At 49.1% G+C, this 23,662-nt stretch overlaps 1 protein-coding gene across 5 annotated transcripts in view; it reads left to right on the top strand.

The window, feature by feature from the left end:
• Esrrb (estrogen related receptor beta) overlaps nucleotides 1-23,159 on the top strand; it is a 172,049-nt gene extending 148,890 nt beyond the window's left edge. For all 5 annotated transcript variants that reach the window (XM_070029256.1, XM_070029237.1, XM_070029228.1 and 2 more), the window contains 4 exons: nucleotides 1,705-1,815; nucleotides 2,776-2,937; nucleotides 13,855-14,124; nucleotides 20,151-23,159. In XM_070029256.1, coding sequence (XP_069885357.1) covers nucleotides 1,705-1,815; nucleotides 2,776-2,937; nucleotides 13,855-14,124; nucleotides 20,151-20,395 — 788 coding nt within the window. In that variant the 3' untranslated portion in view covers nucleotides 20,396-23,159. The remainder of the gene's footprint in view (nucleotides 1-1,704; nucleotides 1,816-2,775; nucleotides 2,938-13,854; nucleotides 14,125-20,150) is intronic.
• Nucleotides 23,160-23,662: the final 503 nt, after the last annotated feature.

The raw sequence follows: 23,662 nt of genomic DNA, 5'->3' as shown, positions 1-23,662 counted from the left end.
AACTGGAAACTGTGTAGGTGTCCTCCCTTACCCCTTATCTATTTAAATGAATTGTTCCTACCCCACCCATCCCACTATTTCGGTAGCTCTGTGCTACCGGGAACTTCCCATGTCTATATACTTAAAAGCTCCAAGAAACAGGTAGGAGACTGCCCCTTGGCATGAATGAGGTCTGAAGCTTTCTTCCATTGCTCTGCAATTTTCCTGATTTCCTCCTTCCTGGCCTTGGGAGAGAAAAGCCTGGCTGGGCCTAGCTGGTTTGCTACCTCCCTGGGAGGGGTAGGGGGGGAGGAGGTGTGTGGATGAAGCCCAGATTGGGGAAAGGGTTCCCTATATGGCTGGCCACTCATCTAGATCTGTACCTGTTGTACCTGTACCAGCACTTTGTATGTCACCCAGAGGCTGAGGCAGCCGCCATACTGCCTTTCTCTGATTACTCTGGTCTCCATGTCTGACTTCTCTTTTATAGTCGAGGAACATTTCATGATCAGGACGAGCTGCTCATATTAGTTCAACTTAAGGAGCCCAAGGACGGGCCTGAACACCAACAGGTGTTGGAACCTTGGGCAGAAAGGCAGAAGTGGATCCCAGGCTTCCAGGGACTCCAGCACCCTGGTTTGGGTGCCTACTCAATGGGGCTGCACTTTAATTTTACTTCCTCTTCTGTCCATCCCCCCCAACCCCCCCCCCACACCCCTTGTGCTCTCTGTGTTCAAACTTGGGAGCTAGTGTGACAGCTTCTGTTGTAATTGGTGCCATCCTATATCCCCATGATGGCTGGATTTGGGGGAGGGGGTGAAGACATGATGTAGTACCCCATCCCTGGAGAATACATCCAGAATTTTATTTATTTTGCTGGTCTTGCGGCTTGAACTCTAGGCACTGTCCCTTAGCTTTTTATGCTAAAACTGGTGCTATACCACTTGAGCTACACCTCTACTTCTGGCCTTTTTTTGTGGTTAGTTGAATTTAGAGTCTCATGGACTTTACTGCCCAGGCTGGCTTGAACAGCCATCCTCAGATCTCAGCCTCCTGAGTTGCATAGGTTATAGGCATGCGGCACCGGGAAGGCACTGACATTTGTAATGAAAGCCCACAATGTATGTGCATCTGCCCCTGTTGGGCAGTTACAAAGTATCTGCCCATATGGCTCCTTCCCATCTGGACAAGAAAAACTCTACCTTCCCCTGATGCTGGCAAAACTAAAACACTGACACATTTTCCTTTTGAAAGACAAAGGCTCTGGGCTAGGAATGTGGCTTAGTGGTAGAGCGCTTGCTTAGCATGGGTGAAGCCCCTGGTTGGATTCCTCAGTACCACAGAAACAGTAAAAGCTGGAAGTAGCACTGTGGATCAAGTGGTAGAGCACTAGCCTGGAGCACAGAGAGACTAAGGGACAGTGCCCAGGCTCTGAGTTCAAGCCCCAGGACTGTCCCTCCTCCCCCCCCCCCCAAAAAAAAGACAAAGGTTCAAGGAAGTCACTTGGGATGGATTTCAGGAGAATGTGGAACCAGAGAGGCAAGACCAGGCCTGGGACGAGTGTATGCCATTAGTGTTAGACAGTTGTTGTAGGATTGTTCAGCTTCCTAGCCTGAGGCTGGCTGGCCACCAGGGCAGGACCATGGAGGACTTAGCTGGAAGTCACTGCAGCACCCTTGGAGATGTTGGCCAGCTCCTGAGACTGTCTCCTTTCCTCCCTGACAGGTGTGCGTCTTGACCGTGTGCGTGGAGGCCGTCAGAAATACAAGCGGCGACTGGACTCGGAGAGCAGCTCATATCTGAACTTACAAATTTCTCCACCTGCTAAAAAGCCATGTGCGTACCAGGGCACCCAGCACCTTGTCCTAGAATATTGGACATCCCTTGGGGAAATGCCACCTCTCTACCACTGGGCCAGGGACAGTGTGGAGGGGAGGGGACACCAGGGCATCCCTTGGGGAGAAGGATTGTTTCCTGGCTTTATATTGAAAGTCCATCCACATGGGACTTCACAGAGCTCCCAAGGAAGCATGATCTTAAGAAGCCAGAGACCTGGGGCTGGGAATATGGCTTAGTGGTAGAGTGCTTGTCTAGCATGCATGAAGCCCTGGGTTCAATTCCTCAGTACCACATACACAGAAAAGCTGGAAGTGGCTCTGTGGCTCAAGTGTGGAGTGCTAGTCTTGAGCCAAAGAAGTTCAGGGACAGTGCGCAAGCCCTGACTGAGTTCAAGCCCCAGGACTGGGGGAAAGAAAGATTAAAAGAAGCCAGAGGCCCAGCATCAAGTAATTCCCCCCTCCCCACTCCCCCCCCCCCAACTCCCCTTCAAGGTGCTTTGCAGGTTTTTCCTGGGACCATTCATCAGGCAACTTCCTAGGAAAGACCATCTGACTTCATAGCTGCCAGCAACTTAGTAGAGTCAAATCACAGATTCCAGTTGTGTTTGAACTTCCTGAGGCTCTGGGAATCCTGCTTCTTCTTGACTTGTCCTAAGCTCTGCCCTGCCCTCTTCCTCAGGTCTTCACCTTTTTTTTTTTTTTTTTGTCAGTCATGGGGCTTGAACTGTGGGCCTGAACACTGTCCCTCAGCTCTTCAGCTCAAGGCAAGTGCTCTACTACTTGAATCACAGCACCACTTCCAGTTTTCTGGTAGTTGAGTGGAGATAAGAGTCTCATGGGCTTTCCTGCCCAGGCTGGCTTTGAACCACGATCCTCAGATCTCAGCCTCCTGAGTAGCTAGGATTACAGGTGTGTGCCACCGGCGCCCCACGTAGGTATTCACCTTTCTGTCTTGCAGTGACCAAGATTGTCTCGTACCTACTGGTGGCTGAGCCAGACAAACTGTATGCCATGCCTCCCCCCGAAATGCCTGAGGGGGACATCAAGTCCCTGACGACTCTCTGTGACCTGGCAGATCGGGAGCTTGTGGTCATCATTGGCTGGGCCAAGAACATCCCAGGTGAGTCATGGGGGTTGTGGGAGAGTGTGGCCAAGAGCTCACCCCAAGGCCTGTTGTGTAGCTGTGGTTTGACTTGTGGTGCCCAGCCCCTGGGTAGACTGGGAGGTCCTTTGGCAAGCCTGCTCTTCCTTGTGGTCCTTTCTCTCTGTGGGATTTTAGAGAGTTGCAGGTATGGAGGGTTCAGTAATTTCTAAGAACTTTATGAGCTCTTAGTCATTCTGGAAAGAGTTATATATATTTTTTCTTTTTGTTGATTGTGGGGCTTGAACTCAGAGCCTGGTCAATATCCCTGAGCTCTTTTGCTCAAGACTAGCACTCTATCACTTTAATCCACAGCACCACTTTTAGTTTTCTGGTGGTTAATTGGAGATAAAAAACTCTCCTGGAGTTTTCCCGCCTGGGCTGGCTTTGAACTGTGATCCTCAGATCTCAGCCTTCTGAGTAGCTAGGATCACAGGCATGAGCCACTGGTGCCCTGTGTACTATTTGTTTGTGCCAGAGCTAGGGTTTGAACTCAGGGCCTGAGCCCTTTGTCTGAGCTTCTTTTGCTCAAAGCTAAAGCGCTACCACTTGAGCCACAGCTCTACTTATGGCTCTTTTGGTGGTTTATTGGAGATTAGAATCACAGACTCACAGATAAAGCCTAGGCTGGTTTTGAAGTCAATCCCCAGATCTCAGCCTCCTAAGTAGCTAAATTATAGTTGGCACTGGCCAGATCTACTATTTGTGATATTCATAAAGCATCCCTAAAACTTTGAAGGACAGAGCAGGGATGTCTGGTAGACCTTGTGGGGAGTATGCTGGAAAGCAGCTCACAAGAGGGGTTGACTGTTCTGGGCAGAGCATGACTTAGCAGTTAGCCTGAGATTTGAATTCTAGGTCTCATGGACTTTCTTGCCCTGGCTGGCTTTGAACCTCAATCCTCAACCTCTTGAGTAGTTAGGATTATAGGTGTGAACCACTAGCACTCAGCCTAGATTCCATGATTTTTAAAAAATATAGTATACCATTTAATGTTTTAGCACATATATACACACACACACACACACACACACACATATGGCATACCTTATATATGCTTATGAAACTTAGCAGAGTCAAAATAGTGTGCATACTGTATTGCCTCATACTCATCTGCCCTGTGTGAGTGTGTGTGTGTGTGTGTGTGTGTGTGTGTGTGTGTGTGTGTATGAGTGTGTGTGCCAGTCCTGGAGCTTGAGCTCAAGGCCTGAGTACTGTTCCTGAGCTTTTGTATCCAAGACTAGCACTCTACCACTTGATCTACAACTTCACTTGTGGCTTTTTGTTGGTTAATTGGAGATAAGAGAATCATGGATTTTCCTGCGTGGGCAGGAAATCTCAGCCTCTTGAGTAGCTAGGATTACAGGTGTGAACCACCAGCACTCTGTTGGATTTCATGATGTTAAGAGTGTTTCTGAGGTGAGAAGTGTGTGCAGTGCATCTCAAGCCCTATGGGCTTTAACCCTCTTTTTTTTTTTTGGTTTGTGTAAATGGCAGGAGCTGATTTTTCATTTGTACACACACAGTTCTACATTGTGCACACTTTAAGGCACCTTTTCGGTGCAGTGTGGCTGCTCTTCTTTGTTCTAACACCCTGACAAAGAGTGTGGCACATAGATCTGTCATGACTCCCTCCTCCCGACTCTAGTTCTAGCTGGTGGGATGGCTTGTCTTCCTGTCTTTCCATCCCTTTCTTTTGTCTGCTGTGGCCCTGAAAGGTGAATAGGCTGGTCATGGCTTTAGAGCAGAGGGATTCCAGCCTCTGAATGCCAAGGCCCACAGTGGACTCGGATGAGCCAGGGTCCTCTGTGAGGGCTCTTGTGTGCCACGCGAGGAAGGAGCCTTCCTGTAGGCAGGGCTCTCAGAGAGGCTGGACGTGATAGGGGTGCTGCTGGCAGACATCTGGGGGAGTCCCTGGTGATCCCTGGACTGCAGGACAGGTTTGCCAGGGACTTTGCCGGTCCGCCCTTGCTGAGGAGCTCAGCCTCTCGAGGGATTACACACTCAGTAGTTTTGAATCTGCCCGGTGCTGGCTCAGCACCGATGTGGGGTCAGGCCACTGCTTAAGACACCTCAGCCTAGATTGCTCTACTAACCCAGGGCCAAATTGGGTACAGCCACCGGGCCCTGCCCCCCACATTCCTATCTGGGTCGGCCAGATACTGCATTCTAGAATCAGCTCTGGAGTGGCGCCTGGTGGTTTTTGGGGTCACTGCTTCTCCTGCCATCACCTCACTTCCCTTTCTGAGACAGAGGTGCAGGACCAGGAGACGGCTACCCATCAATGCCGGACCAGAGGGAGGAGCAGAGAGCGTGGTGGCTGGGGCACAGACTTTTGGGGTCACTTTCATGCCCTCTCTTTATTCACTGGCCCTGTGCAAGAGACTTCATCTTTGTGAGTTATAAAGTGGGAATCACAGAAGAGCCTCTGCCCCCACCCCCACCGTGCAGGATTGCTGGGAGAATTTGCGCCTGCTCCATGCTCAGCAGTGCAGCGCAGCCTCTGGGGAGGCAGTCACAGCACGGATGCCATCCCAGCAGCCATGCCAGTCCCTTTTGTACCCGCACGTCTTTAGATAAAAGAGGAAAATGAGCTGGGTGGCAGATTCATGCCTGTAATCTTAGTTACTCAGGAGGCTGAGATCTGAGGACCACTGTTCAAAGCCAGCCCAGTCAGGAAAATCCTTGAGACTTTTTTTTTTTTTGCTGGTCCTGGGGCCTGAACTCTGGGCCTGGGCGCTGTCCCTCAGCTCTTCAGCTCAAGGCTAGCACTCTACCATTTGAGCCACAGCTTCACTTCTGGCTTTTTCTGCTTGTGTGGTGCTGAGGAATCAAACCCAGGGCCTCATGCATGCAAGGCAAGCACTCTACCACTGAGCCACCTTCCCAGCCCATCCTTGAGACTCTTAATCTCCAATTATTGGCTAAAAGGCTGGAAGTAGAGCTGTGACTCAACAGTTAGTGCTCTAGCTTTGAGCAAAAATGCTCAGGGACAGTGCCAAGGCCCCAGCACCGGTACACACACGCACACATGCACACACACACACACACACACACACACACACACACACACACACACACACACACAGAGAAAATGAACAGTTGTCTGTCTCAAACACAGATTTGCCTATTTTGCATAAATCTGCATATTGAATTATTTGGGCTTGACCTTCCAGTGTTTAAGGTAAAATTAATGAGTGGAGTCTTTTGCTACTGCATGTAAACCTCATATGACAGGAAATGACACAGTATGCACCCAGTAGTTTTAAACTAATTGACTTAATCCCATCTCCAATTAGATGGAAAACTCATCAGAAGACAGGCTCACTAACAAGAGAGAGATGGACTGAGAGAGAAAGGCAGAGAATGCAATTTGTGTGTGGGGGGGGAATGGAAGCTGTAGCCTACGCTGAACACACAGAGTCTAGTGTGGCTCCTGTCCACTCTGGTCTGGGATGGACGAAGGAGGACGGATCACTCAGAGTGCTTCGGACTGGAGCTCTGAAGAGACTCATGTGTACACACCAAAGCTCATGTTTCAGTGTCTGCCTGCTCTTCAGGTCCAGAGCCTGGCACACAGAAAGACCCTCAGTAGATGCCTGAAGCTTTAGTTGGGAATGCCTGAACCCTATTATATACACTATTCTTTCTTGCATTGTTATATAACACCAGAGTTACTCCCTCCCTCTTTCCCTCCTTCCCTCCCTACCTCCTTCCCTCCCTTCTTTCTTTCTTGTTGTTCTAAGACCTGGACTCAAACTTGGTACCTGACTCTCTCACTCATTGGCTAGCACTCTGCCAGTTGAGCCATGCCCCCAATCCCCCATCACTACTTTTGTGGTTTGGGGCCATCTTAAGTAAAATAAAGTCTGCCTGAGCACCTGTACTGGCAGTTGATCTGGTGATGGTGGGCAGCTAGCATATACAGTACAGATATACTGGACAATGGGATGATTTGTGTCCTGGGCAGAACAGATTGGGATGGCATGAGATTCCATCACACTACTCAGAACGTTCCACAGTTGAAAAGCTAAGTTGCTTATATCTTTATTTTTGGACTGTGGTTGGCCTTGGATAACTACAACTTCAGAGAACAAGATCTCAAAACAAGGCGGGGAGAGAGTACTGGAGATTAATTTCTGGCCCAAGGTTCTTCTGGGACATTAATAAGTTCCCTGGGAAAATTTGGGGCTGACTGTGATTTGCCATTGTTCCAGTCAGTCTGAAGCAGATCTATTCCCAAGTGCAGGTTTTTTAGCTTAAGTTGAATTCTCTAAGCATTTAGGAAATTGGAGGACATGTCCAAAATCTCTAGTATTTAATTGTTGTTGTTGTTGTTATTATATGCTTTTTGGGGCTGGTAGTGGGGCTTGAACTCAGGGCCTGGTTACTAGAGCTGGGTGCCAGAGGACTTGAGCTACAACTCCATTTATTGAAGAGAAGAGTTTCACAGACTTTCCTGTCCACACTGACTTTGAATTGTGATTGATCCTCAGATCTCAGCCTCCTGAGTGGCAAGGATTTCTAGGTGTGAGCTACCAGCACCCAGCTAAACCTGAGTCTTTAGAGTACCCACCTCTTAGTTCTGTGAGCAAGCAAGTAGAGCCCATTATCCTTCCTTAGGCCCTGAGTTACCCTGTCTAGGAAGCCTTCAAGGGAGTCCCGAACAGCCTGGCCAGCCCCGGCTGCCTTGTGTAGTCCAGCCACCCCTCTTCACGTAGGGTCCCTGGGCAGCCTGCTCCCAGGTAGCCACCGTCTGGCTGGATGAAAGATGAGCTGCCGAGTGACAGCAGCTGTGTCTGAAGTGGCCCCAGATCCTATAATTACATCTCCCTTTATTACCTCTCTAATGGCCCTCCAGGTCGGCAGAGACAATCATAAATTAATAGATTATGAACTCCACTTGCCACAAATTATGTGCTTTTTTTTTTTTTTTTTTAATTCTAGGAGCCTGTGGTGCCAAATCACAGGAGGAGGGATGACGGTTTGGGCCGGGCCTGATCCGTGGGTGCAGATAAAACAGTTTTCCTGAGACAGCAAAGCTCAAGGTGGGAGGCCTGGCAGCCAGGGCCTCTGAGGGAGGTCAGCCCTAAGGCCCCAGACACACAGCATCTGCCAGGACTCCTGCACTTGGGTGGAGATGCCCAGGGCAAGAAGGGGAAGTAGAAGTCAGGGAGGTGCTTTGATTTTGTGTGTGTACGCATGTGTGCATGCACATGCATATGTGGGACTTGAATTCACAATCTGGGTACTATACTTTAGCTTTTTTACTCAAGGTTCTTTGTTACTCTACTCTTTGAGCTACATCTCCACTTGCAGCTATAGCTTCCCCACCCCCACCCCAAAATAATGATTCATTGGAGATAAGAATCTCAAGGACATTCCTGCCTGGGCTGGTTTTGAATGGCAAGCCTTAGGATCTCCGCCTTCTGAGTAGCCAGGATGACAGGTGCAACCACCAGTGCCTGGCTTCTTTCAGGTTTTAAGGGGAGAGTGTGGGCTTTTAGTGAAGATGTCAGAAGTGAACATCTAAGCATCCTGGAATTTCCCTGTGTATGCACAATTACTGTGTATGGTCTGAGTGTGTAGAGTGCCCCACACTCAACCCATGAACTGTTTCACACACTGTGTACTACACGTGAGCACATGAAGTCCAAATACCTGCTCAGATGAGAAATGCAGGCTCAGCAAGGTAGGCTAGTCTGGTTACTTCCTGTCAGCAGAGCAGAAGTTCTGCCTGGCTCTAGAATCTGTTTCCAAGCCTACACCTTCCTTGAGCTTCTGGTTGTGGAAACATCACATACACAGTCACATCACAGACACCTCTTTCGAAAAGGCTTCTGATGTGCCGTTCAGTTAAATGAAAATGGCTTCTATATAGCAAGTACAGCCATCACAGCACATCTGAGTTGTTTTCTGCTTTGTCATTTCAAACAGTGATCTAACAAACCCTTTTTACATATTTATCTTTAGCTATTTGTTGGAAGGCATTCCTAAAAGTGGAATTGCTAAATAGAATGGAGCAAGCATCTATTTTGATTTTGATTGAATTGTACTTATGCTTTGATTTTTATTGTTTAGCATTTTAAACACTGACAAGATTCAAAAAGCAAAAGTTGGCCAAAAAAAGTGCATAGTTATCTGCTCTTATCCCTCTCCCTTCCCTGGCCACTCCTCGAGGTAACATTAGCTCTTCTTTTTCCTTTTCTTTTTTCTCTTTGTACAGTCCTGGGGTTTGAACCTGGGGCCTGGGCACAGTCCCTGAGCTTTTTGGCTCAAGGTTGGTGCTGTATTTGAGCCACAGCTCTACTTTCTAGCTTTTGATAGTTAATTGGAGATAAGGACTTCCTTGCCTAGGCTGGCTGTGAACCTCTATCTCAGCCTCCTGGGTTGCTAGGATTTTAGGTGTGAGGCACTAGTGCTCAGACTTTTTCTTTTTATTCCCCACCCCCAAAATATTGGTACATTTCAAATATTAGAAGATAGCATGCATTCTTCCCCTCCTTGTCCTGTGTGTATTTACAGCACTTTGAGGTATCTGTTTGGGATTGTTGAATCTTTCAATTTTTTTTTCCCTTATATGTAACCCAAGTTGGCCTCAAACTCTCAATCCTTCTGCCTTAGCCTCCTGAGTTCTGGGATTACAGGTATGTGATACCATGCTTTCTAGGACCTTTATATATGCTCAAGGAGAGAAATCAAGAAATGAGACTACTGTTCACATTTTCAGGTAGCTGTCTCCCATGTTTCCCATACCCTACAAAAGGGCAGAGCAGGCCAAGAGCATAGGCAAGCTAAAATGATAGGCAGAGGCAGGGAAATCTGAGTTCTAGGACCCAAGAGGCTCTAGGTAGGCAAGTGCTTTGGACATAGTTTCCCATCATACAGGGGCTCTAGGCCTATGGCATTTTTGCATTCTCTCCTCTGCAGTGAATTATTGTCAGGTCCCTTCCGCTCCAGACTAGGTGCTTAGTGTAGTAGGTAGGAAGATGAAGAGCGCTGTGTCTGTGCATCTCGGAGCTCATAACTAGTGGGTGGCAGCCTTCAGATCTCCTCCCCACCCCTTTAGAGCTCTGTCTCCAACCCCTGTTGTGCAAAGTTTCCCAGACTTCTCTTCACTATTTGTTTTTGTTTTTGTTTTTGTTTTGGGTCCAGTCATGGGACCTGAACTCTGGGCCTGGGCGCTGTCCCTCAGGTCTTCAGCTCAAGGCTAGCGCTCTACCACTTGAGCCACAGCGCCACTTCCGGCTTTTTTCTTTTTGCTTATGTGTTGCTGAGGAATCAAACCCAGGGCCTCATGCATGCAAAGCAAGCACTCTACCACTGAGCCACCTTCCCAGCCCCTCCTCTCCATTATTTGTTTTCCAGTCACCAGAACTCATCTTGTCATCATAATTGTGCTTGATAAGCCAGGCACCAGTGGCTCACACCTGTAATCCTGGCTACTCAAGAGGTTAAAATCTGAGGACCATGGTTCAAAGCCAGCCTGAGCAGAAAAGTCCATGAAACTGTGGTTCCAAGTGGTAGTGACACCCTGGAGTGAAAAAGCTAAGGGATTTTGCCTAGACCCTGAGTTTAAGCCCCAGTACTGGCATAAAAACAACAGGGCTGGGATGAAGCTCAGTGGTAAAGTGCTTGCATAGCAAATACAACAAAAAACAAACCAAGCTGGGTGCTGGTGGCTCATGCCTATAATCCTAGCTACTCAGGAGTCTGAGATTGGAGGATCACAGTTCAAAGCCAGTCCAGGCAGAAAAGTCTGTGAGAGACTTTTTTTTTTTTTTTTTTGGTTGGTCATAGGGCTTAAACTCTGGGCTTGGGCACTATCCCTGCAATCTTCAGCTCAAGGCGAGCGCTCTACCACTTGAGCCATAGCACTACTTCTAGTTTTCTGGTAGTTAATTGGAGATAAGAGTTTCATGGACTTTTCTGCCTGGGCTGGCTTTGAACCTTGATCCTCAGATCTCAGCCTCCTCAGTAGCTAGGATTGCAGGTGTGAGTCACCCGTGCAACTCTTATCTCCTACAAACTATTCAGAAAAAGCCAGGGACAGTGCCTAGGCCCTGAGTTCAAGTTCCAAGACCAGCAAAAAACAAAGCAATTAACATCCCCCCTACCAAAAAATAACAAACAAAAAAGTTTCCACTGGTTGAGGACCCATGACAACTGCTTCACTAATAGTTCTTCAAGCAGGTTTCAGTCTTTGTTGAAACATGTTACCTGTCCCTAGGGCCTAACATGGGCCTGCACTTTACAGGTGCTTAGTAAATGATTTGTTGAGTGGCCAAAGGTAGAAGCATGCTGGGACGGCTCTTGTGCAGACAGTATCTATGTGTTACCCTCTTGAATCTTTTCTCTAGAAGCTTCAGTCTTGCTCTTCTTCAGTCTTTCTTCGGTGCTCCTTCTTAGTACAGTTGTTTATTAATTTCTCCCCTGCCCACCTTTTCCATCTTCCCTACCAGTCTGTTTGCTCTCAGACCCCCTCCCAGTATAGCCCACCACCTCAACACACACACACACACACACACACACACACACACACACACACACACACACACACACACACACACACACACACACACACACACACACACACACACACACACACACACACACACACACACCTGTGCAGGCTGATTGGTATCTGTTAATTAATGTCGCCTAAGGCCTCTCTTCTACCCAGGGACCTGATAAGGGGAATTGGATGTCCATCTTTTATTACCACCCAGCTCCCTGGACACTGTAGGCTCTTGTGCCAGGAATCCGGATAGCACCACACACACGGCTAACCGCTCTGTCCCAGCCTCTCCCCTGAGAAGGTATATCTATCAATGGTTGCCCCTGTTGCCCTAATCACTGGTTGGTCACCATGGAGTCCTGTAGCCAGATGGTGATCCAAGGCCCAAGTTGTACACATGGGCTATTGAATATGAAAATAGAGGGTCAAGATAACCTATGCCCTTGGTATACCCTTGAGGGTGAAGGGACAAGGTGCTGGGTAGGAAATAGAGACTGAAGAAGCCCCAGGAGGGAGGCTGAGGAGGCCTGGACCACTCAGACTACAGGCAAGTCCAGAAGAGAAAGGTGCAATGCCACCAGTGTGTAGCATAGTGGCAGTGAGGGTCACTGCACTCAAGGCCAGCACTCTGCTGAGACCTGGCCGGTGACCACATGTACACTCTCTTTGTCCTTAAGGCACCCCCACATCAGGAGGGCATCTAAGCAGGGCTAGGTCCTGTGTCAGTGACTTTCTTCATTGATGCATTTAATTACCTTGAAAAAACTAAAATTTGTTCAAGTTGTGCATGAATGGCATGAATGGCTTTGTGAATCATCTTCTTTAGTAAATCTAGCATGGTCGGAGTTGGACTTAGCCTCTAGTTTTGGGATGAGTCTCCAATGAGTCCTTGTATGTGATGGTAAGCAGTGTGAAAAATCAGTGGACTAGCCTGCTTTTCACACCCTTTTATAAATCAAGTTATTAATTGACTTTTGGTGTGTGTGTGCCTGCGCCACTACTGGGCCTTGAACTCAGCTCCTCATGCTCTTAGCTTTTCTGCTCAACTACTTGAGTTACTCTTCTGCTTTCATCTTTTTGCTGGTTGTGTGCTTGTTTTGTGCCAGTCCTAGGGCTTGAACTCAGGGCCTATGGACAGTGCCCACGCCCTGAGTTCAAGCTAGCTTGAAGCTAGCCCTTGTGCTTAAGGCTAGTATTCTAACATTCAGATCACAGTTCTATTTCCAGCTTTGGAGATGAGTTTCACAGACTTTCCTGTCTGGTCTGGCCTTGAACCATAGTCCTCAAACCTCAGCCTCCTGAGTAGCTAGGATTACAGGCATGAGCCATTGGCACTTAGCTATTCATTGACTACCTAAGTTACATTCACAGCCAGCGCAATGCCAGTATGCCATCTTCATCTGTCAGGTGAAGACCTCACCATTAATAAAGGCTTAGCACCAGCTTGCCTGTTCCATGATCACAGTGATGTTTAGTGCTCACAGCAGCTCTGAGCAGCATCCACGCTGAGGCTGGTCTCACAGGCAAAGGCTCAGGTTACTAAGTCCAGCTAACAGCCCCAAGCAGCCATCACAGCACACTGGACAGGACAATGTCAGGATTCTGGCACCTTCCCACCCCTTGAGTCACCTTTCACTATGGAGTCAGCCATCATAGGAGGGGGAAGTTGCAGCGACTCAGTTCCCAGAAAGAACAGCTAGGTCATCATGAAGAGAGAGATAGCCTGGGCCCAGGGCTCCACCCCTGAGAGCACAGGCTGTATGTGAGAGAAAATGCCCCAGACCCTGGAGGCCTTGACCTCCCAGCACCCCAGCTTGTGGTGGCTGCCCCAGGCCCCAACAGCTGAGTCCTGGAGACCCCGCATTAGGATCAGGGCTCATTTTGAAGCACAAAGTCCCCTGGCCCCACATGAGCATTGAGAGAGAGACAGAGAGGGAAAAACACATAGAGAGACAGACAGACAGACAGACAGACAGACAGAGACAGAGAGAGGACCTGGAAGCTTCCTACAGGAGAAGAGTCCTGTACTGCCACCTCCTGATTTTGCTCTGAATCCAGCAAACTCTTAAATTACAAAAGCATTTAATTAATCAGAATGCCTCTTGGAAATGACACTTGCAAAATACCCTTAAACTAACCCTCCTAACAATAATAACTGTCAACATTGACTGAGCCCTTGTGATGTAAACCTTTCCCATGAATTCCAGCATGACTCATACACCAAGGAAAGGACAATGAGTCTGGCAGTGGCACAGGAATCTTCTGCCCCTGAGCCTGCCCCCACTCTGCCCCCACAGTGAGTCCTAGGAGGCACCTGCTCTCCCTCACCCCCCCTCCCCACTCCTGACCACTGTCTCCCTTCCCCACTCCTCCTGCAGGCTTCTCAAGTCTCTCACTTGGGGACCAGATGAGCCTGCTTCAGAGCGCCTGGATGGAGATCCTCATCCTGGGCATCGTGTACCGCTCGCTGCCCTATGACGACAAACTAGTGTATGCGGAGGACTACATCATGGATGAGGAGCACTCCCGCCTGGTGGGGCTGCTGGAGCTCTACCAGGCCATCCTGCAGCTGGTGCGCAGATACAAGAAGCTGAAGGTGGAGAAGGAGGAGTTTGTGACACTCAAGGCCCTGGCCCTGGCAAACTCAGGTATTGGGGTGGGGTGGGGGTGGGGCGTGTCTCAGCATGCTGGGAATCTGTAGGAGAATCTGCAGGGGCCTAGCAAGGAGTGTCTAGCATGGTGAGCAGGGATATGTGAAATGGGGAAGAGTTGAGGGGAAGACCTGACACCATGCTCACCAAAGACTGCACAGGTGGCATGAAGTTGAAGCGACACTGATGAAGGCTAGCATTGGTTGAGTGTTCTGTAGGCCTTGATATCCAGGCCAGCGCCTTAGGGAAAGTATAAAGATCCTAGAGCTGGTCACTAAGGTTCAAATCCACAACTACCACCTAAGCAAATTGCTTTGCAGTTAAGATGAGGACAGTGAGCAGCTTTTATTCCACAAGACTATTAGAGAGGGTGTGTGTGTGTGTGTGTGTGTGTGTGTGTGTGTGTGTGTGTGTGTGTGTGTGTGTGTGTGTGTGTGTGTGCACACGCACGCATGCACACGTGCGCACCTGTGCATGCATGCCCTTGGTAGGGCTTGAACTCAGGGCTTCACAGTCTCACTTGGCTTTTTTCACCTAAGGCTGGTGTTCTACAACTAGAGCCACATCTCTACTTCTGGCTTTTTTTGAACTGCAACCCTCAGATCTCAACCCCCTGAGTAGCTAGATTTCCAGGCATGAGCTGCTAACACCCAGCTTGAAGGCATTTGCCTGTATATTTGTATTCACATATCTACCTGGCACATACATACTCAGTTTGTTGAGGTAGCTCTGAATTTACTTCTTTTTTTACAAACAGTCCCGTGAGCAAAGTTATTGCAACCCCATCTTACAGATGTGAATACTGAGGCCAGGAAAATCACACAGTTTACCCATGGTAGTTAGAACTAAAAACCAACATTATCTAATTCCAAAATCAGCTTATACCAACTCTTTGATTCTTTTCATCCACTGCCATCTATCTACCTATTGTGGCACTACTGGGGCTTAAACTCAAGGCCTAGGCCCTTTCCCTTAGTTTTATCACTCAAGGCTGATGCCCTACCACTGAGCCACAGCTCTACTTCTGTTTTCTTCTTTTCTAGAGATAAGCTAGTTAGAGAAAAGAGTCTCACAGAATTTCCTACCTGGGCTGCCTTTGAACCACAATTCGCAGATCTCAACCTACCTAAGAAGTAGCTAGGATTATACATGTGACTCAACAGTGGCTGGATCTATTACTCTTTCTTAACCCACTTCACCAGCACGTGAATATACTCTGTGTCCATACTTCAAGCACCTCCACGCTATGTAGGGTGTTGTGCTGGGTGTTGGGGTTACCACAGGAGAGGAAACTCAAGGTCCCTTCTTGAAAACAGGTGTTGGAATGCCTGCCCACAAGGATGCAGGATAGTATGTGACAAAATTAATTGCTCTAGTCTGGGTCAGGTCCACAGACCCAAAAGTTCAAGGTTTTCCCCCAAATTCAAATGATATCTCTGACACTAGCAGTGTAACCTAGGGCTAACTAAGTGTCCTTGTGTGTTCAATGGGCCTGTTTCCCATTATCTCCTCAGAGCACTTCTGTGAGCATCAAAGATAGAAGATAATTCCATTAGCCCAGTGCTTTGCCTAGGGGGAAATATTGGGTAAATATTAATTATTGGTGTTACTCTTCCAGTGTTAAGAGGAAACAGTATTGTCCATTTGTGGTAGGAGAAAGCAGGATCCGGGATGGAGACATAGCTGATTTGCTCCATAGGATGGACTTTTACTGAAAAAGCACCACAGCCAGGAAAGACCTCAGCATGTGGAAAACTGGCATGGCGGATCATCTTAACACACGTGGACCTTTGAGCGTCCAGGGACATTCTTACTTATCCTTCACCCAGCTAGTGGTCCCATCCTTACTTCCCTGCTGAGTCTTCCAACTAAAAGCTCTGACTGCCCCAGCTGAAAGTCTAGACTAGAGCTGGACAGCAGAGCAGGCTGAGCTGTGGCTCTCTTACTCCTTCCCTGTATTTCCTGTCTCTCTTGTTCTGAGCACAGCCTTCTACTTACTAATCCCAGAGCCCTAACACCTGTCTCGGGCTCTGCTCCTGGGGAACCTGACCTAATTCAGATGAGGATACAGCTTCTGCTCCTTTTTATTAGTAACAATGGAAGGCCAAATAGTAGTTGGAAAATATTACACAATTCATTTATATATCCAGATTCCAAAAGTGTAATGTATTTGTTGGTGGCTACTAAATGCTGTATTTGGGTGTTTTAAGTATTATAGATTTACAGAATAGCTGAGGATAAAGCAGAGTTCTATGTGTTACTCAGCCATCTCCTCTCTTAAAATCAGTGAAGCAATTTTTTTGTTGTTGTTGTTAGTCATGGGACTTGAACTTTGGGCCTGGACACTGTCCCTGAACTCTTTAGCTCTAAGCTAGTGCTCTACTACTTTAGCCACAGCACCACTTCCAGTTTTCTGCTGGTTAATTGGAGATGAGAGTCTCACAGACTTTCATGCCCGGTTTGGCTTTGAACTGTGATCCTCACATCTCAACCTCCTGAGTAGCTGGGATTATAGGCAGCATTTGTTGTCATTAACAAGAAGTGCATAGCTTCTGTTAGGGTTCACTGTGTGTTGTACCCTTCTCCAGGTACTGTCATGTTTCTATCATGACATGTAGAAGAACTTTAGCACCTCCCCCTCCTTCGGCGTGGCCCTTTCCCAGAGAAACCTAGGATGTGTTTAGTATCCCAGGAGTCTGAATGGCAGAGGAGGAGCCAAAGCAGCTAGAGCAGGAAGGCGGGTAGATGAGGTTCTAGATGGAGGCTGGCCAAGCATAAGATGTCAGATCCTCAATTTGGGACTCCCGACTAATTCATTCTAGAGCCGTGATTGGCTCTCAGTGCGGGAAGGCAAGTGTCCCCAGTGGGAAAAATGAGAACATGGACATAACCAGAGCAAGAGGTGAGACCTGGCTTAGTCAGATTTAGCTCTTGGTGGAGGTGGGGGCAGGCCTTCAGTTGAGGACCCAAAGCTGGGCCAATAGCAAGAGAGGACAGAGAGAAGAGAAAGCCTGGTCATTGGGCCTTCCAGTGCAAGATGGGTAGAAAAAGCAATGTGGTATCTTACTCAAGGGTACTGAAGACTAGGTTGGAACAGGTCAACAAAGAGCCAGGCAAGGTTACAGGAGCATGAAGAATCTGTAGCTTTGGAGCAGCAAAGCTCACCCATGCTGAGGAGGGGTGGGGCCAGGAGGCTACTAAGAAGTCTTGGTGGCATCACCTAGGCCACTGTGGGTGCCACAGTGACAAGATGGGGTGACAGAAAACTACCAGAGCCAGACTGAGCGCCGGATCCCTATGCCTTGGGGGCCTCTGGGCTGTCACTCACCCTGCATCTCAGCATCTCTAGGGTTCTGTGGTGGCAGGAAAAATTCATAGCCATTGATTTTGTAATTAACAGTTTATCAATGCCATCGATACAGACTTGCTGATGGATTGCAAAGAAATTAATCTTGCAATGTTATTTTATTTCATTTTTGGTTGAAGGCACCTGCCAATTGTAACCTCCTTGGGGAGGTTGGGGGACGGTGATGGGATGGGGAGGGGAGCTGGCAGGCATCCCAGGGCCCGGCCACATTTTGAGTGACTTAGAGTACAGGAATAAAGCCATGTTTCAGTGCTCAGTTGGCAAAGGAGTCCTGGCTGCCTTGGTGGAAAAGAACAGAAAAATATGGACGACACTTAGGTATGGTCTCAGTACTGCACTGCACTGCAGTGCCAGATTCCCTATGACAATGATCATTGTGGCTCACACCTATAATCCTAGCTACTGCTGGGTGCTGGTGGTTCATGCCTGTAATCCTAGCTACTCAGGAAGCTGAGATCTGAGGATCATGGTTCCAAGCAAGTCCAGACAGGAAAATCCGTGAGATTCTTATCTCCAGTAAACTATTCAGAAAAAGCCAGAAGTGGTGCGGTGGCTCTCAACTACTAGAGTGTTAGCCTTGAGCACAAAGAGGCTCAGAAACAGTGCCCAGGCCCTGAATTCAAGCCCTAGGACCGGCCAAAAACAAAACAACAACAACAACAAAAGAATCAGCTACCTAGGAAGCTGAGTTATGAAGATATGGTTAGAAGCCAGCCACAGCAGCTAAATCTGACTCTTATCTCCAATTAGCCAGCCAAAAGCCAGAAGTTAAGGTGTGGCTCAAGTTGTAGAGTGTCAGCCATGGGTGAAAAAGCTAAACAAGAGTGAAAAGTCTTGAGTTTAAACCCAGTACTGTCACAGAAAACAAAAATAGTTTACAGATGAAACAATCTGAAAGAGACAAAGTTACTCAGTCACTGTGAATCTTTTCTATGTAGTTGTATTACTCCTCAGCCAAGAGAAAGGCTGGAAGGCCTCAGCTGGATGTAGACCCAGAAAGTCTGGTGAATCACCTGGGTGAGCCAGTTGATGCAGCTTCCCCTAGCAGTGTGGGATCTAAACCAACCCAGCATGCAAAGCACTCACCTGCCCTTTCCTGAGAGATTCAGAACATTTACACAGCTTTCGTGCATAGCTCCCACTGTCCACCACTGCTGACACCTGGCAAGTCTTAGCTATGGTTAAGATGGTGGTCAGATATATTGAGGAAGGGCAGAAGGAAGAGAGTCCCTTTGCTTTGTTGGGCACAGACCTAACTGACCTTTGTCTGCCAGTCCATCCCTGCTCTGCTGGAATTTGTATTAGTTTCCTTCAACCTCAGTTTCATGGTCCCCAATTCAAAGCCCTCCCCAATGTTTTTTGTCAGTCATGGAACTTGAACTTAGGGCTTGGGTGCTATCCCTGAGCTCTTTTACTGAAGGCTAGTGCTCTACCACATTGAGACACAGCTCCACTTCTGGTTTTCTGGTAGTTAATTGGAGATAAGAGTCTCACAGACTTTCCTTCCCTGGGCTGGCTTTGAACCTCTATCCTCAGATCTTAGCCTCCTGAGTAGCTCGGTTTATAAGAATGAGCCACCAGCACCTGGCCCAATTTTTTCTTTCTTTGAAGTATTGGGGATCAAGCCCTGGCTTGGCGAGATTCCAGCCACTACATTATTCCCACAGCCCTGCCACCAAGAACTGAGAACTCCCATTGGCTTTATTCATTACCCCTTCCCACAATTCAGCAAAGGGCACTCCCGCCTGGAGTACAGGCCCTGTGTCTGTCTGTCTGTTCTGGAGCCAGCAGGAGTATGTGGCTTAGTGACTGCACTGCAGGCTAGAGGAGCTGGTCCTGGTGCTGGGCATTCTCTTACCCAGCTACTCCTTTAAACTGGTGAAGTATCGCCATAGATATTATCCCACTTTCCAAAAGAGGCACAGAAAAGTTAAATAACTTGCCTCACAGCTAGCAAGTGAGGCTCACAGGATTCCAGCCCTGGTCCCTCTGGCACCTCCAGCTCTGCTCAGGTTCAAATCCTCCAGCATCTCCACAGCTGCTTCCAGATGCTCTTTCAAGAATTGTTTCCCACCAGGCACAGGGGGCTCATGCTATAATCCTAGCTATTCAAGCTGAAATCTGATGATTAAGGCTCAAAGCCAGCGTGTGCAGAAAAGTCCATGAGACTCATATGTTCACTTAAATAAAAAAGCCAGAAGTGGAGGAAGGGCTCAAGCGGTAAAGCACCAGCCTTGAGCAAGAAAAGCTAAAGAAGAGTGTGCATCTTGGAGTTCAAGCCCCAGTTCTGGCACACACACATACACACACACACACCACACACACAAAGGCAACGTTTCCCACAGATGTGGATCTGTCAAATGTAGCCATTATATTTAATGTACTATATAACTTGAGGATAGGGATTGGAGGAGGAAAATGGGAGAGAATGATGAAAGGAGTGACACTGACCAAGAAGCATTGCACTTATAATTTGACTTATGGAATTGTAACTCCTTTGAACAACGAATTGATGATGATGATGATGATGATGATAATGATGATGATGATAAGTGTTTCCTGTAGATGTGTATCTGCCCCCCGGCCTGAGCCCACTTGCTCACAAGGCAGCAATCCCCAGCTGGGCCAGGCACTGACACTCTACTTGTCCTCATAGATTCCATGTACATCGAGGACCTGGAGGCAGTGCAGAAGCTGCAGGACCTGCTGCATGAGGCGCTGCAGGACTATGAGCTGAGCCAGCGCCACGAGGAGCCACGGAGGACGGGCAAGCTGCTGCTGACGCTGCCCCTGCTGCGGCAGACGGCCGCCAAGGCCGTGCAGCACTTCTACAGCATCAAGCTGCAGGGCAAGGTGCCCATGCACAAACTCTTCTTGGAGATGCTGGAGGCCAAGGTCTGATGGCCCCGCATATGGACCGAGAGACGGATGGACCTACTCGGAGACCTCCACAGCACCAGCCTCGTCCTCTGACCCCTACATCATGACTCTGTGCTGTCCCAGAGAAAGGGGTTTCCTGCTTCTGGCCGTGTGTGAAGACTCCCTATGGGCAATGGGGACAGGGGACAGGGATAGGAGGGCAGGGGCCCAGGCTCACCTGCAATCTGTCATGGGCTATTTCTTTGGTATGTATTTCCTTCTCTGGGTAGCTCTGAAGCCGAGGTCAGGGCTGACTCCCCTTGGGACTGGAATCCACTGAAGGAAGCACCCCTACCCCGCCAAGCCACTAAGAGGCAGCATGTCCATTGCCTGGGCCTTCCTTGTCCACAGCCTAGGTAGGAAGCACTCAGCATCCAGAACTCTGGCAGCTCAGGTTGGGAACCACTAAGGCATTCTCAAAGAGGGCAGGTCCTTGGAGCATCTTCCTGCAGAGTCTGCCTGCTCTGATCTCTTTGGGGCCCTCTAGGGGCCTCCACACCTCCACAGTCCAGATGCCTCTCTGCCTCCCTCCCTCCTTCCTCCCAACCAGGAGCAATCGCTGGAGTTTCTTAGGCACCATTCTGTTCTCTCAGCTACCAGCCATTACAGTCCTGTGCCCCTTCTCATTCCCCCCACCCCCAGCACCCCGTGGCTGCTTCCTTCCCCTACCTCAGAGCTCAGAGATGACCTCAGGGTCTGTTGGTGGGAACAGGCTGCCTCAGAAGAGCAGGGTCCAGGCCTCGCCCTGTGCTTTCTCTCCACCTCCTCCACAGGGCCTGGCCCCATCCAGGGTACCCTGGTTTTGGCAGGCGGCTGGCGGTGCTGGGAGGGACATGGGAGGGTGGGGAGAGGCCCCAAGCTTTCTTTGTCAAGCACAGGAAGGTCACTAGCAGAAATAAGGTACAGGGTAAGCCTCGGAGAGGGACTTGGGACATCTAGCCTGCCTGGTCCCTGCTGGCAGTTGACACAAATGCCCTTCCGCTGTGTCCCAAAGGACAAGCAGATGGTACCCCCAGAGGGCGGCTTCCTGCCAGTCTGGAAATAAGGACCTGGGTCCCACGCCTGGGCCAGATCTCTGGCAGGTTCTCTGCACTCCGGAGCTGCTATGTAAGGTTGACCCGCCATCCTGCTTTGCCCAGGACTTAAGTGCTGTGGCATGGAAACCTCTCACTCAGACATTCAGGCACGGTTGGTTCTGTGGGTGACAGCCAAAGTCAGCTTTCACCCACTCAAGGAGTTCCTAATCCGTGTTCACGGGATGGCCATGCAGGGTGGAGCTCCTAATGGGGGAGGGTTCAATCCCTGGTGGAACACAGATCTGCCAGTCAGCTATCTTCTACACCCAGCTGGGAGACTTCAGGGAGTCCTCATTGCACGCTAGCCAGAGGAGGCGGGCAGCTCTCAGTCTGCACTGGGACCCCTGTCTGGCCGCTCACTATTGTCACCGTTGCTGTCAGCCCGCACAGTGCTGGGACATGCTGAGCTCCTCCAGGAGGCTGGTGAGACCCCACTGCTGTGCAGGGCCCCTTTCTGATGTCCTCACAGTGGTTCCCCCTCCCTGTGGAGAACCTGAAGTCTGAGTCACTGGAGGAGCTGATGCTGTAGTCAGCAGTGCCAGTCCCCTGGCTTTCCATGCCCACCACATTCACAGCAGAGGTGACTTGATGGCATTTGGAATTCAGGCTGAATTCCAGCATACCAGTTAGGGGCAAGGGCCTGGCCAGCTGAGACTTCTTCATGGGAGAAGTTGGGGTATGCTCCTGCCCCGCCCCCCCCCGCCCTGGCTTATGTGTGCATCTGAGGGGACAGAGGGAGATATTGCCAGGGATTCAAGTGCTCTGCTGGCTGGTCTGCCTGTGCCAGCCCCGGCTTGTGCATCACCCACCTTTGTGTCCTGTGTCTTCTGAAAACTGTTGGCATGAGCTCATGGTGTTGGGGGTGGGGAGCAGGGTGGCCTCCCCAATAGGAGCAACAGGAAGCAGGTGACAAGAGAGCTCCACCTATGGGAAAGCCTGTTGTGCAACCCGGCTGGGTCCCCGGGGGCTTCCAGAGAAAGTGGGGGGTGACTTCATAGTTAAAAGCCTTGCAAGAGGTGGGGGTCTCCTGGGGGAGGCTGGGGCAGGGCAGTGGCTTAGTGGGAGCTGAAGGGGACATAACTTTGAAGAGACCCCAAGCCCTCAAATAGAACTTAAGTTTATCCCAAATCTGCCATTTCTGGAAAAAGAAAAAAATCTGTAAGGAGGAAACAGCCCTTCTCAGTTTTAACTCTGAGACAAACCAAGAAATAAAACATAAAATCCAACCATGGAGAAGGTGGTGCTCTCTGTCCTTTCTAAAGGTGCCGATGGCTTGCTCACCAGTCCTCCAACTTTTGCATGCAGAAGGCTTTTCCAGGTGAGGGCCCTTCTCTCCAGATTTTCCTCTCCCTCTACCCCCGTCAGGGGCAGAAAAGAGACCAGGTGGGGGACAGTGTCAAGCTTGTGACTAGGAGACTGAAGGGCCCAGAGCTGTTGACCACAGAACAGCTCCCAAGAACATCTGTCGAGAAAGTGCTTTCTTGTCTGATAGTGATAGTCTAGCCTGAGTGGTTTCTTGAGATGCCAGCAGCACTGCCTCCTACCTCAGTACCCACTTCCATCTTCTCCATGTTCTCCCAAAGTGTACCCTCCCCCCAACCTTGATAGTCACATGGCCTAGGGGTCTCCTACCTGGTCCTGTGGATCTGGACTCTATCCAGGACCTACTGGGGGTGTCTGTGTATTACCTGTCTAAACTGCCTTCTGAGTGGCATTCCCCTCAGCCAGATGCTAGGAGAGGATTGGGGAAGTCTGGAGGGCAGAGGTGGGTTATATGGACATTTGAAAAGCATCATCAGTGCTTACCTTGCGTGCTCAAGGCCCTAGATTCAATCCCAGCACTGCAAAAACAGAAGCAAATATAGGGTCATAGCAAAAGTGTACTTTGAGCAGCTCTTTGTAAGGTGCTCAGTAATTTCAGCAGTGCCAGAAAAATGGGACATCAATAGACATGAACCAGAAAGAGCACAGCCCATGTTTTAAGAGAAGCACAGGAGAGGGATGAAGCAGCATTCCATTCAAGTAAAAGGCTTATAGGGATTTATTTGCTTTATACACACACACATTTCAGAAGTGGTGCAGGCATCAGGCAGGGTTTGATCCGGAGGTTTGAAAAGTCAGAAGAATTAAGGCTTATCTGTTTTTGTTTTTGTTTTGCCAGTCCTAGGGCTTG

This window comes from Dipodomys merriami, unplaced genomic scaffold (assembly GCF_024711535.1).
Source record: "Dipodomys merriami isolate MVZ:Mamm:240054 unplaced genomic scaffold, mDipMer1.0.p SCAF_1, whole genome shotgun sequence".
Lineage (NCBI taxonomy): Eukaryota > Metazoa > Chordata > Mammalia > Rodentia > Heteromyidae > Dipodomys > Dipodomys merriami.
Note: the sequence above shows the minus strand (reverse complement) of the source record. Positions and strands in the feature narration are given on the sequence as shown.